This window comes from Lepisosteus platostomus, chromosome 12, assembly GCF_059453375.1.
Source record: "Lepisosteus platostomus isolate fLepPlt1 chromosome 12, fLepPlt1.hap1, whole genome shotgun sequence".
Taxonomy (NCBI): Eukaryota; Metazoa; Chordata; class Actinopteri; order Semionotiformes; family Lepisosteidae; genus Lepisosteus; species Lepisosteus platostomus.
The window spans coordinates 29,444,672-29,457,426 of record NC_142622.1 but is presented as its reverse complement, the minus strand read 5'-3'; the positions used below and the strand labels follow the sequence as shown (position 1 = coordinate 29,457,426).

At 37.4% G+C, this 12,755-nt stretch overlaps 1 protein-coding gene across 7 annotated transcripts in view; it reads left to right on the top strand.

Annotated features, from left to right (window-relative positions):
* aldh5a1 (aldehyde dehydrogenase 5 family, member A1 (succinate-semialdehyde dehydrogenase)) overlaps window positions 1-12,755 on the top strand; it is a 29,261-nt gene that overhangs the window by 11,495 nt on the left and 5,011 nt on the right. For 6 of the 7 annotated variants that reach the window (XM_088601546.1, XM_088601547.1, XM_088601549.1 and 3 more), the window contains 5 exons: window positions 1,019-1,102; window positions 2,151-2,321; window positions 5,058-5,174; window positions 6,588-6,824; window positions 11,896-12,039. In XM_088601546.1, coding sequence (XP_088457672.1) covers window positions 1,019-1,102; window positions 2,151-2,321; window positions 5,058-5,174; window positions 6,588-6,824; window positions 11,896-12,039 — 753 coding nt within the window. The remainder of the gene's footprint in view (window positions 1-1,018; window positions 1,103-2,150; window positions 2,322-5,057; window positions 5,175-6,587; window positions 6,825-11,895; window positions 12,040-12,755) is intronic. The other variant, XM_088601550.1, reaches the window with a different exon arrangement.

Here is a 12,755-nt window from a genome sequence, read left to right as displayed (position 1 = left end):
TATAATTAACCATGTCAAGTACGTTCATACCACAGATGCCTACAATAGAATGCTAAACAACATCTTATCTTAAATTTGTGATAGTTCGCAAAGACGTTATACTAATTGTGCAGACAATTTAGGAACCTCAACATGTAAAACATTTTTCATTTCGTAAGTCACCAGGGTGACGGAAAGGAAGTTGCATTTTCTCTCGTCCGTTGTCTTCTGGTCTTCTGTTCTGTATTGACAAAATGTATCGTCAATTGCATTGTTAAGCGCCTTGGGACAACCTTGTTGTGAAAGGCGCTATATAAAAATACATTGAATTGAATTGAATTTTTCGGCAAACAAACAAAGACAGTAGTCCAGACAATCAGAGAAAGGAATAAGTTATTTGGCTGTATAAACTACAGGTTTACATTAGAACAGAAGAAGAGTTACATATGAGATATAACTTTTTGACCCAGCTTGTTTTAGAGGCTGTCAAGCTCAGGGATCCTGCGTCAGAATGTGGTCTGGTGATTATGGAAATGTTGATTTAAATTGAACGCAGGTATCTTTTTAATTATTGTTTTAACTCCATGTCTGTCTGTGGAAATGTATTCAAATTAAGGTCACAGGGTTTCATCTCCATTACATATTTCTGGAAGAGACCCAGATTTAATTTTCTTAACAGCTGGAATAAAAACTGAGGATCATTAAAAGAGACACCACTAGCATTTGATTGCTATTGGGTAACACACCTCACATGGAGGATTTTAGTACAAAGTACATAAATGGCTGTTTTAAGTGTTTTTATTGCACAGGCCTTGTGAAATAAATGTGCTAAAGTCCAGTGCCCTGCAATGTTTTAGATTTTTTTTTCTGGCAGGCAGTTAATTAACTGGATACTCAGTAAGTGAACACTTGCCAACAGACTCTAGGACTTCACTGATCTTTATTGTATTATATTTTATGAACTGAAATGATCTCAGTTGTTATGATGTGTGTTTAGGAAGGAGCTGAAGTTTTCCCTAAAGAGTTGTTTTCTATCTAGGAAAGAAGCGTTCTGCTAAGAAATTGGTATGACTTGTTAATACAAAATAAAGAGGATCTTGCCAAGCTCATAACTGCGGAGTGTGTAAGTAGTAAACCCTTTTTATTTTTTAAAATGCATTTGTATTCAGCCCATATCTGTCAAATTAGATTGAGTCACAATGCACAAGTTCACATTCCACTTTAAAGAGTACAGCAGTTAAAAAACAACCAAAATGAAACTTTGTTCTTAGAAACAACATCATTAAGAAATAGCATCTGTAATACCTCTATATTATGTTTTAACCATCTTTATATATTGTAACTTTTTAAATTATGAAGACTAATTTTTTTCATTTTCAGTAGAATTGAGCGAGTTATAGAAAGAAGTGTTGCGTGTCTCCTACTAAACCATCCTTTGACAGTCATGATTTTACTTTAAGCAAAACAGTTGGAACATGTCACGGTTTCTAAATAAGAAAGAAGAAAAGAAAAATATCACTTTATTGGCTATATACAATTTCTTGTATTAGGAATTTGTCTTTTCGCATATCCCAACTTGCTCTCCATGAGACACACAGACATGGAGAGAAGCTTGGGGTGGGAGCCCAGGGTCAGCCATTTATATGATGGTAATTGGCTGTGTAGAGATTAACTTTTAAAATTTGTTTGATAAAATTATAAACTCAATTCTAGACTTGGTTTCCTTTATTACAACAGATCTTATTTTACACATTCCTCTAGGTCACATTAGTTCACAGGTCCATGCTCTCCATCATGGACTACAATGACGTGGTTTATTGAATGGACTCTAAAACTGCTTATTGCTGACGAAATAGTGCTTTTATTGCACTATTCTGCCACAATATTTGTCACTGGTAGCTGCCTATTGTACTCTTTTTGTAATCTTAACTTTTTAAATGTCCTTCTTTGCACAGTAGACCCAATGCTTCACTTGGATGAATTCATTTTCACATTAAATTGAGAAAACACCTTCATATTTCAGTCTATTGCAGTCCTATAAACTAAGGTTGCTGCTGGAAGAGGTGTTAGTGGAGCCATTAGGGAGCGCTCACCCTGTGGTCTGTGTGTGTCCCAATGCCCCACTATAGTGATGAGGACACGTTGTAATGTAACGGAATTGCCTTTTCTAGGGAAAGCCAATGAAGGAGGCCTTAGGTGAAGTGGTGTACTCTGCCTCTTTTTTGGAGTGGTTTTCTGAAGAAGCCCGGCGTGTCTATGGAGACATCGTCCCCTCTTCAGCAAAGAACCGCAAAATTCTCGTGCTCAAACAGCCGGTGGGAGTATGTTCAATCATAACTCCGGTGAGTAGGTGAACAATTTGAAAATCCAGTGCTTTTCAGTTTCCGTTTAACATCTTTCATTATATTAAACATCATATTTCATTCTTTTTATAAATACCATTTCTTACCTCATGAGGTTTATACTGCTGCCTTTTAAATGAATAAGCCTAAATGTCTTTTTTATTTTTTACATTTTGTAGTAGTTTTTCTAAATGCCTTCACTCACCATGGAATTACCAAGTTTTAATGAACAATGTTGTAGCAGTACAGGAGAGATGGAAACGTACACACAAAATGGAGATGTATTGAAAGGTTTTTCAGTGATGTTTCATAAGCTCTTTAATACTGTGGATCCAAATTTTTTTTTTACAAAACCCTAGACAAATTTTCTTTATGAAATTATGATCATTTTTTTAAAGATCTCTGGATTGTATCCAAAGCTTTAGAAGTAAGTTCCAGATGGTGGTGTGCTAGGGTGATCTGGTTCTTACCTGTCTTGTTTTCGTTTTGTTTTACAGTATGTGCTCCTGAGTTGATTGTGCTATTTTTCCTCTTTAAGTATGAGAGATTGATTTGCTGCATATTCAAACAACATTCTGCTGAAGTTTTACTTATCTTCAAGGGGCTTTTGCTGCCAGAAATGTGGCCACAGGTGCTAGAGCATGCAGCTGCTACCAGACATCCAAATACCAGCCCAGGAAGAGGGGGAAGAGGGTTGGGATTTACACCTTTCACCAAAGCCTAGTTAAATCCTTTTCAGTGTCCTCTCCCTGTTTGGATAATACTGATTGGAGTGTTTTTAGGGAGACATGTAATGAATTTACTGACATGGTTACCTCTTACATTAATTTTTCTGAAAATGTGTGCATGTCATTTGACTGTTTTTAGTAATAACAAGTCATGTTTTAGCATGGAGGTTATGATACCATGCAGGAAGAAAAATGAATCTTATAAACGTTGAGATATGTTGAGATAGAGAATGGTACAAAATGGCTAAATATGATTTTGAGAGGGCTGTGAAGAGAGCATAAAGCCAAGTATAAGCTGGCTTTATGCAAAGAATAGTCAAGGGGTGAGGCTGGGTCTGATCACAGGCCGTAAGGTTGCACAGTCTATAACAATAATCCCAAGCTTCCAAATTGTAGATTTGACAGACAGACAGCTGATCAACAGAGTCTGCCTACAGTGGTCGAGCCCCTGAACCCACCTTTTGTGTTTCAGGAGCGTGAGATCAGGAACCTGCTACTCAAACAACACAGCAGGAAAGTGACAGGGCCTGATCTTGTGTCTACAGCGACTCTTAAGTGCTGTGCCGACCAGCTCTCTCCTGTTATTTCTAACATTTTTAATAGGTCTCTTGAGCACAGTAATGTCTAGTGCCTAAGACAGCCAATGCCAGCTGACTGAATGATTATAGGCCCATGGCCCTGACATCAGTTATTATGAAAGTTTTTGAGTGACTGATTTTTAACCTTCTGTACAGTGTTGAGCTGGACCTGTAGAGGGTGCTGTTTCTCTTTGCCTTCATTCCATTGTGCACCACCTTGAGGCCTCTGCTACCTGTGCATGGGTCCTGTTTGTTGACTACAGCTCAGCAGTTAATACAATTGTGCCTTTAAAGCAGTTTGATAATCTTCAGGTGCTGGGCATTAGCCAGTGCCTGTGCCACTGGATCTTTGATTTTCGGTCTGATTGGAAACAAGTTGAAAAGACAGATGTGTACTGTCACCACTCCTTTCCTCATAATGCACAAAGGATTGTGTCTCTTTTCGCAGTCTGTGAATTTAATAAATTTGGCAGATGACACAACATTGGTATGTTTAATCACTAACAATGAATAAACAGCATATAGAAGTGAGGTCAGTGCACTGGCCAAGTGGTGTAATGAAAATAATTTGGAGTTTAACATTGCTAAAACCAAAGAGCTGGAAGTGGAATTTCACTGGGGTGGAGCTGATTTACCACCACCTGTCATTAATGTCTGTAGAAGGAATAGACATCTTCAGGTTTCTTGGCATGACCATCTGCCAGTCATTGAAGTGGGAAGTTAACCCCACCCTAATCATGCGGAAGCCCTTCAAAGGCTGTACTACCTCAGAGAAGTTAAACAGTGACACGCCTCAATAAAACTGAGTGGCCACCTTCTCTTTAACAGTGTGGTACAGCAGTACAACTACCCAAGAGAGGAACAGCTGGAAAGAGTTGTATGCACAACATCCAAAATCATCGGATGCGATCTGCCCTCTTTTGCCTCTATTTATGACAGCTGCATCAAAGAGAAAGCTAAAAAGGACTCCAAAGACCTCTTCCACCCCACCAGCTCTTTTTTAAACATCTACCTTCTTGGAGGAGGTTTCAAAGTATCAAATGTAGTACTGCTCAGTTCTGAAATAGCACAATCTAGAAGCCATTAGGCACCTCACTTTGTGCTGTAGATCTTGGATGTTGCAAGTATTATATGGAGTATAACTATAAATAGATTAGACCTGATTGATTGAATAATATGTATTGTATAAGTGTAATATGTGTTTTATTTTTTTTATCTGGACTGCACTAGGCCAATTTCCAATCAACTTTGTTGACATTGCAATAAAGTATTGAATTTACTTGAAAAACTTTCATTAAATAAATGTTTGTTCAATTTCCCATTCTTTGTAATATTTCTGTGATTTATTTAATCTACTGTAATTGTAGTAAGAGGAAGGGTCTGAGAGATGCTGAGTATCTTCTTGCTCCCTGTCCTGTCTCCTCCACCAGTGGAATTTCCCCAGTGCCATGATCACGCGGAAGGTGGGCGCAGCGCTGGCGGCAGGCTGCACAGTGGTGGTGAAGCCAGCCGAGGACACCCCACTTTCTGCCCTCGCCCTGGCTGAGGTCAGTATCCCCATAGTCTTGCAGTCCCTTTTACTTCTTGCATTAGTCCTTGTGCTTCTTTTAAGATGGGGTTTCTAGATGTGCGATACTTCTAGCTGTCTTTTCTCCCTCAGAAATTTATTTTCAGCCTCAATCTGACAGACCATCTTCCCAGCTGACACCTAATTATCCCTTTTCTCCTACTCTCCTGTTTTCCTTTATCTGCAACCTCTCTGTTGCTGTATATTTTGTGCAAGGTGTCAGTAAAGAAATCTTGTTCTTACCACCAATTACTATAAACTAATCAGCACTCAATGTGTCCAACCCCGAGGTCTGATTTTTGTCTCTTCAAGTTCCACCCCTCTGGTGGGTGTGCAATATAATTGTGAATTTGCATCCTTGGACTAATTTTTGTTGTTGATTTTGGGTTGGTTTCTTCTGTTCCACAGATTTTGCAGAAGAGTATAGGCTCAACAAAACTGAAAATTGTTCACTTCAATATATCAGTGTGTTTTTTATTTGCATAGGATGGATTATGTGTCAATAGCTAAAATAAGAACTGTAGTTACTGTCTTTATACTTTAGAAAGTAAGTTTTGGAGAAAATTAACAGAACTGTTTGGTATGTTAAAAGGAACAATCCCTGCGTTTGCAAAGTACAGAACTTCATTTTGAAACTTTTATAGTTTCTTGACCCCTTAAAATGTAGAATACAGAAATTGTTTTTCATGCAATGATGTTTTTGATATATGCACTCTCCACGTTGAAAACTTTGTTTTGAAGTTGTGCACTGTTGTAACCTGCAGATTTTCCTTAGTGCTCATTGTGATGGGTATGGTATTGGGTATGGTATGGGTATTTTATGTTTCTGTGGGTTACTAAACCTTTAAGGTAACTTCCTACTGGAACAGAATGTTCAAAACCAGTCCCAATATGGTGACGAGGGACACTGTAGGAAATGTCATCATGTTAAACCATCCAACTGTAGGTCTGACTACATGGTCAGTGAAGATGCTATGACACTTGTGAAAAAGGCATTAATCCCTTTGTTTTTGCTATATCTGTTGTGTAATGGGACTGCTGCATGTCACCGAGATGAGTGCTGCACTCTAGTGATGGCCACTCTATTGATAGTGATAGGTCCCTTTGCTTCTATAACCAAGTGCTTTGGGAACCCATTGGGATCTATATATTGGGTGCTACCCATTCATCTAGTTTCTAACTGCTTTATCCAGTATAGGCTCATGGGAGATCCAGGGCTTATCCTGGCTATGGAAATGTAATTATTATAATAACACAAAAAAAATAGAAAAGTTCAAAGCTACAGAATTTGATCAGAATTTGCCGTTGATTAGCATATACTGTTCCTGTGGGCATGATGTAAGTTGTAAGTTGTAAGATATGATAACATAAAATGATTTGTCCTTTGTTAAAGATTTTTGAGGTTAGAGAAACGTTCTGGAATTGCACGTTGTGTAAGGATGCCTTCAGAGCGATCGTGACGGAGTTGTGTGTTGTTGAAGTGCAGCTGGCTGCGAGGGCAGGGATACCTGCAGGAGTGTTCAATGTAGTCCCCTGCTCCAGAGAGAAGACCCCCACAGTGGGGGAGGTCCTGTGCACTGATCCTCGGGTGGGCAAGATCTCTTTCACTGGCTCCACGGCCACTGGAAAGGTATGTATCCACTTTGTCAGAAGCTTTCTGAGGGATGATGATGAGAAAAGATTTTTTGAGAAATAGAGACAGTAGTGCTCTGAATACCACCAAACAAAAGATATTAAATAGATACAGATGCAGCCATTCAAAATGGGTGAGGTATTTCGCGGCATACCGCGACACGCCCACCGGGGTATCACGCGGTATCACGTGTGTCACGTGACTAACTATCCGGCATCGCCTTGTAAAACCGTCAGGGGGAGCTTAACCTCTCATGTACAGCATTCGAGCCTTTAATTTTGAACTGTGTATTACAGCATGTTAATCATCAGTCATTCAAATGTTGGTATATTTTATGAAAGCAAGATTGCTCAGTTGGACAAAAGTACACAACCTACCTTTATCAGAAATATTTATGCATCAAAGCCTTTACTGAAGATATTACTAATAGTATTAATAGTGGATGACTTTGGACAAGCTGTATACTCAAAGTATAATTTCTTTAGCACATTTGTACAAGCACTTGGAATCTGTCCAAGCCATACTTTGTCAGGCATTTTGTTTTACTTCAACGGGCATAAAAACTTCCTTGCTTTTAACAGGGCGTTTCATAATTTCTAACTACGAAAATGATTTAAAATGCGACACCTATCACGAAAAGAAAAAAATACACACCAGTATTCCATTTCTCCCTAAACATTGTAAGCTTCGAAGTCTTTAACTAACGTGATACCGGAGTCAACAAGCATACTTTTAGAATTTGATTAAAAGGGAATATAATATGGAATCGCGTATCTCAAGAATTTAATAACGGTATGATTATATCCGTGTTCTGCGGCAGGGCTGTGTAGGGCTGTTTCGCCTGCCTGCTTATGCGAGCTGTCTTGTAGCCTACTGGTCTAGGTGCTTGACTACCAACTGGCAGGTTGTGTGTTCGAATCCAGCTGGTGCTGGACCTTTCAGTTTTATTTATTTATTTTTTAATCGCGTAACATAAACATATTACCGTATGCAAACTGTAATGTATACAATATGTATATGTATATTTAATGTCTTAACTGTGCCCGTTTAAGTATTGAATATTCATATCTAATATTACCACTGAAGGGAAATCTTAACATAAACATACAGTATATGGCTGGTCTCGGTACTTTAAAGAAAAAAATACACACCAGTATTCCATTTCTCCCTAAACATTGTAAGCTTCGAATGAAACCACTAAATAAAGACATAAATATAGAAATCTTAAGATTTGTTTTATTTAATGTTGGTAGCAGGATGAACTGTCAGAGTGTATATTTTGTCGCAAAGTTGCTACAAGATGTTAACAGTGAAAAAGGTATTTAGAAATGAGTTATTTCAAGATGAAAAAGAAAACATACACGAAACATGGTTTCATTATGACCAGAATCGGTCTTGAGATATTTTTAACTTGATTTACAGTATTTGAGAGGTATGTCTTAACACCGATACTACAGTGCTTAAGTACTGCTCACGTATATGTTTCTAGGTTTATATTATGCATTTCATACGGTCAAATTACTTTTGAGCAACTAATAAGAAGCGCGAAACGGTATGCGTTTTAGTTTCGTTTTGTGCTGGAACCCGTGGATTGATTAGAGATATCAAGTACATACAAGTTATTTTTTAAATGTTGTAGTTCGTCTTGAAAAAATGTTACGAGTACATCATCTATCAACAATTACACAGTTTCTGTTTCCATATTGCGGATTTTGGTTAGGTACAGTATTATCAAATCCAGTGGCGCTGTGTGTTACTTTACTGAGTCCCAATCTGTGATTGAAACCTGTAAAACCGGTTTAATTCGTCACAGCTCTTCAGGTGTGAGGGTCTTCTGCTCAGAATGAAACGCTAAAATGTTTGTGTATATTCTAATGGTAGTGGGGGCGGGGTGTGTGGGAACAGGTTTGGTTGAAACATTTTCTCTGAAAGCATTTTCTTCGCAGTTTAACCGATCTTGTTACAGCATGTTACAGTTTACTATTATTAACCATATTAATTTTAAGTGCTTAATGTAAAATCTTGTAAAAATATATTTTCATTGTTCAAATATACATTAAGTCTGACTATCATATAATAAGTTAAATACAAAACTAAAGAAAAAATAGGGTTAAATATAATTCAAAATATTTTGCTAACAATGTTAACTGTTTATGAATAATAAAATGTATTAACTAAGGAGTAGGATGGCACAGTTGTTAGTATGTTTTTTGTTTTGTTTCTTTTTCATAAATACAACAGTAGTACCTGATGTCTCAGTGGCTTTCAAAATTAAATTATGCATGCAAACCTGTGAACTAGAAAGATAACTAAGATTTAAATACTAATTAAATGACCGCGGGCACTTTCCACCCCCTCTACATTCTCAGAGTAGAACAGACTAACCTTCTAATGAAAGACGGTCCACCCCCCACGGACAGGAAAAGTGCCCACAGGCACTTAAACTTAATATGGTCAGTAACAGTAAACAGTAACATGGTAAGAAGGAGCACGTACAAACGTTTTCGAAATAACCACATGTAAGACTCTGATGCTTAAAATGTTTAGGGAGAAAGTGGAATACTGGTGTGTATTTTTTCTTTAAACTACCAATACCAGCCATATACAGTCTGTAACGTAGGGATTTCTATATGTCTTTATTTAGTGTTTACATTAGTGACAAAGGCTAAACTTTTAGCTTCAGTAACGTGTACATATCTCCCCTTTTTATAAAACAACTTGGTTGAAAACTGTTCCAGAGCCACTGTTGTTTCATCAGTGAAAAGTACATCATGAAATGCCTCTCCCTGTTCAATCCACTGGAAAAAAGAAAAGGAGCATAAAGCTTCTGATGGTCATAAACGATATTCATTTAGGAGCAGCATCAGAGGTATGTTTTTAACTGCACTGCATTGGAGAGAATACCATAGTGTGTTTTTTTTTTTACTCCCTGGCGGAAACTGGCTTCCAGAAGAAAATAAAAACAATTACAACCGCCAGGGGAGAGAGAGAACAGGGGAGGGATGTTGGTTTTGCATAAGGGGCGGGGCTATGGAAATTAGGTATGTTTGGGAATGTGTAGTTACATGTTCTGGCTGTTTGTGAATTATCGTTGTTGAGTATGGAGTGTTGCGTTATTGATTTTGTGTAATGCTTTATGTTGAAAATTGAGGTGGATTTTGTTTATGATAAACAGGATAAACTGGGATGGGAGGAAGGTTTGGTTTTGCATAAGGGGCGGGATTATGATAATTGGAGGACTTTGCGAGTGTAAAATTATTTGATTTTGTATTGTGGTTGTTATCTATGTTTTTGGTTGGTATTATGTTTATATGGTTGTTTTTGTTGGTTGGTTGTTATTATGGTTATTAATAATACGATCTATAGTTGAAATCTGAGCCTAAATAAAAAGAAAAAGCAAGTGATTAGGTTTATGAGCAATCTAATTACTTATTCGTTTAAAAAGCCATATAAAATAAAGTTTATTATTAATTTGCTGGACAGAGCGGTGAACATTATTATGCATAAGACAAAGATAACGATCCTGATCAGTTTAGAAATCTGTGTACGCTGTAAGGTTTTTACTTCTTAAACTTTTAAAATACACGTTTTGAATAGAAAGAAATCCTCTTCCTGGTATAGCAAACCAGTCTTTTTTCTCCAATCAGAGGGGTTTCAGATGGTGTCAGCCAATCACCATTCTGCGTTGGGTAGCAACGGGTGACTGTTCTCAGGCGGAAGATGTAAACAGCTTAATGTTCGTGTTAAATCATTTTTTTAAATTAAAATTCATTCTATACAGCAATCGCATATTTGGGTACCGTTTCATAAAACTTTCATGCTTAAAATGTTTAGGGAGAAATTGAAGACTGGTGTGTATTTTTTCTTTAAACTACCAAGACCAGCCATACACAGTACAGTTTACATACATACAGTAATGTTTATGTTCCTAAATTAATATCCTTTATGACCTTCAGATGCGTTATACTCCTCTTCTTTTTATGCTCAGCTACTAAAATTTCCCTTTGGTGGTAAAATCCATATAAATATTCAAAACTAAGCGGATTAAAATGTGCACAGTAAAGACATTAAATGATTAAATCTTTGCACTACCAACCAATGCACCACGAGTGCCCCTGTCGGTCATTTTGGCCAGCCAATCACTTGCCCTGCGGTACCCTCCGGTGCCCCGCGGTGGCTTGTGGGTAGGTTACCTTACCGCGGGTTTTTACCGCGCATTTTGAATGGCTGCATCTGTAGACCTAAATAGTGAATAGAGGTTTAATGTCTAATGCTTTTATTCATTTGTTACAAACACAGCAGCATTTCAGAGCCTGCTTTATTTAAGCACAAGGGCAGTAGCACAAAGAGGACTGTGGACTCCATACTGGTGAGACTCTTCACATGCTCAGTAAATTTCCCTTCTGTATCCTTACAAAATAGGAGTGGTTAAAAATGATGTGGTAGATAAAAATTTAAAAAAGTCCAATAAGAAAACAGCCCTGTGTCCTTGTTCTGTAGAACAAGAAACAAAAATAAAGCCAGTTACTTCTGTTCTTGGTCTTTTATTTTTGTCATATGGCAATGGTAAATTAAATATGGAGACAGAGACATTTCTCACAGAATTTGCCTTTTAATTAATTTAGTATAAACAGCTCAAGTGGCTCATTGTGAGACTTCTTACACACAAATACTTAATATTGGAGTGCCCACCTAACGTTTTGGGATTGCAAAGTCAAAACCTTTGTGTTTTTCAATCAGTAAATTGTAATTGTGATCATAAGAGTATGTGTATGATAATTTCAAAATTAATTTTTTGTATAATTCCCTGCATACAATTACAGACGATTAGCAGAAAAACATACTTTGCTTTTTCACAAAATACATTTCAGAGTGTAAAACTCCATTCAAGAATGCACTTAAATTTGTTTAGCATGTAAAATGCAATAAGATTTAAATGTGGGGGTCGGCTTGGAAATTATTTTTTCTTCCTTTTCATAGAATAAACCTACTGTGTATGTTCCTTTTTTAATAGTGATACACTGTCTAAACACCCCTAATTAGCAGTCTGTGTTTTCTTCCTGGGCAGATCCTTCTGAGGCATGCAGCTGGAACAGTGAAGAGAGTATCTATGGAACTGGGTGGCCTTGCCCCCTTCATCGTGTTTGATAGTGCCGATGTAGACCAGGCTGTGGCTGGAGCGATGGTCTCAAAGTTCAGAAATTCTGGGCAGGTGAGACTGCTGTAAGATGGGTTGAAAGCTGAGGACCCAGGAGTAAATCTGTGCTACTGACACACCAGAGCCCTGCTACAGCAGAATGTACAGAAATCGAATTTCTATATTTCAGGCAGTATTTGTGTAGCCCTTGATAAACCTTTAATTCAGCTCTCTTATGGTTTGCAATTACAATCTAATACAAAGGAGAAAACAACTTTGCTAAGACATATTTGAGAATTTAAGTACAAATTTGAAGATGAATGTAGCAGACAGGCATTAATCAAATGTTCAGTTAATGGACACTTTAGACTATGAGTAGAGGATTCTGTGAAAGTAATGAGGAGGAGTAGTTAGGACTCTTGACTCATAATTGGACAGATTTGACTTCATATCCTGGGTGGGCAATGCTGTGGTACACTTGAGCAAGGTTCTATCATCACATTCTTTAAATCTTCATGGACGTAATTTTGTTTTTATGTAAAGAATACTCTCTTATAGTAGGAATGCGTCCTTTAATAGAAAAGTATCTTAAATATTTCATGTTGTTAAAACAATATTTACGGGGAGTGGGATTTAGAAATCCTGACAGGTCTCTTTGGACCTGTGTTAAATGTACCCATGTTGAATATCCTGTTATGAGTTTGTCAAATTATTCCTAGACAAAATGTGTACATATTGTTTTAATAGATAATTTTGTGTTTCCATTTTAACATTTTTCAAGGATGGTAAGT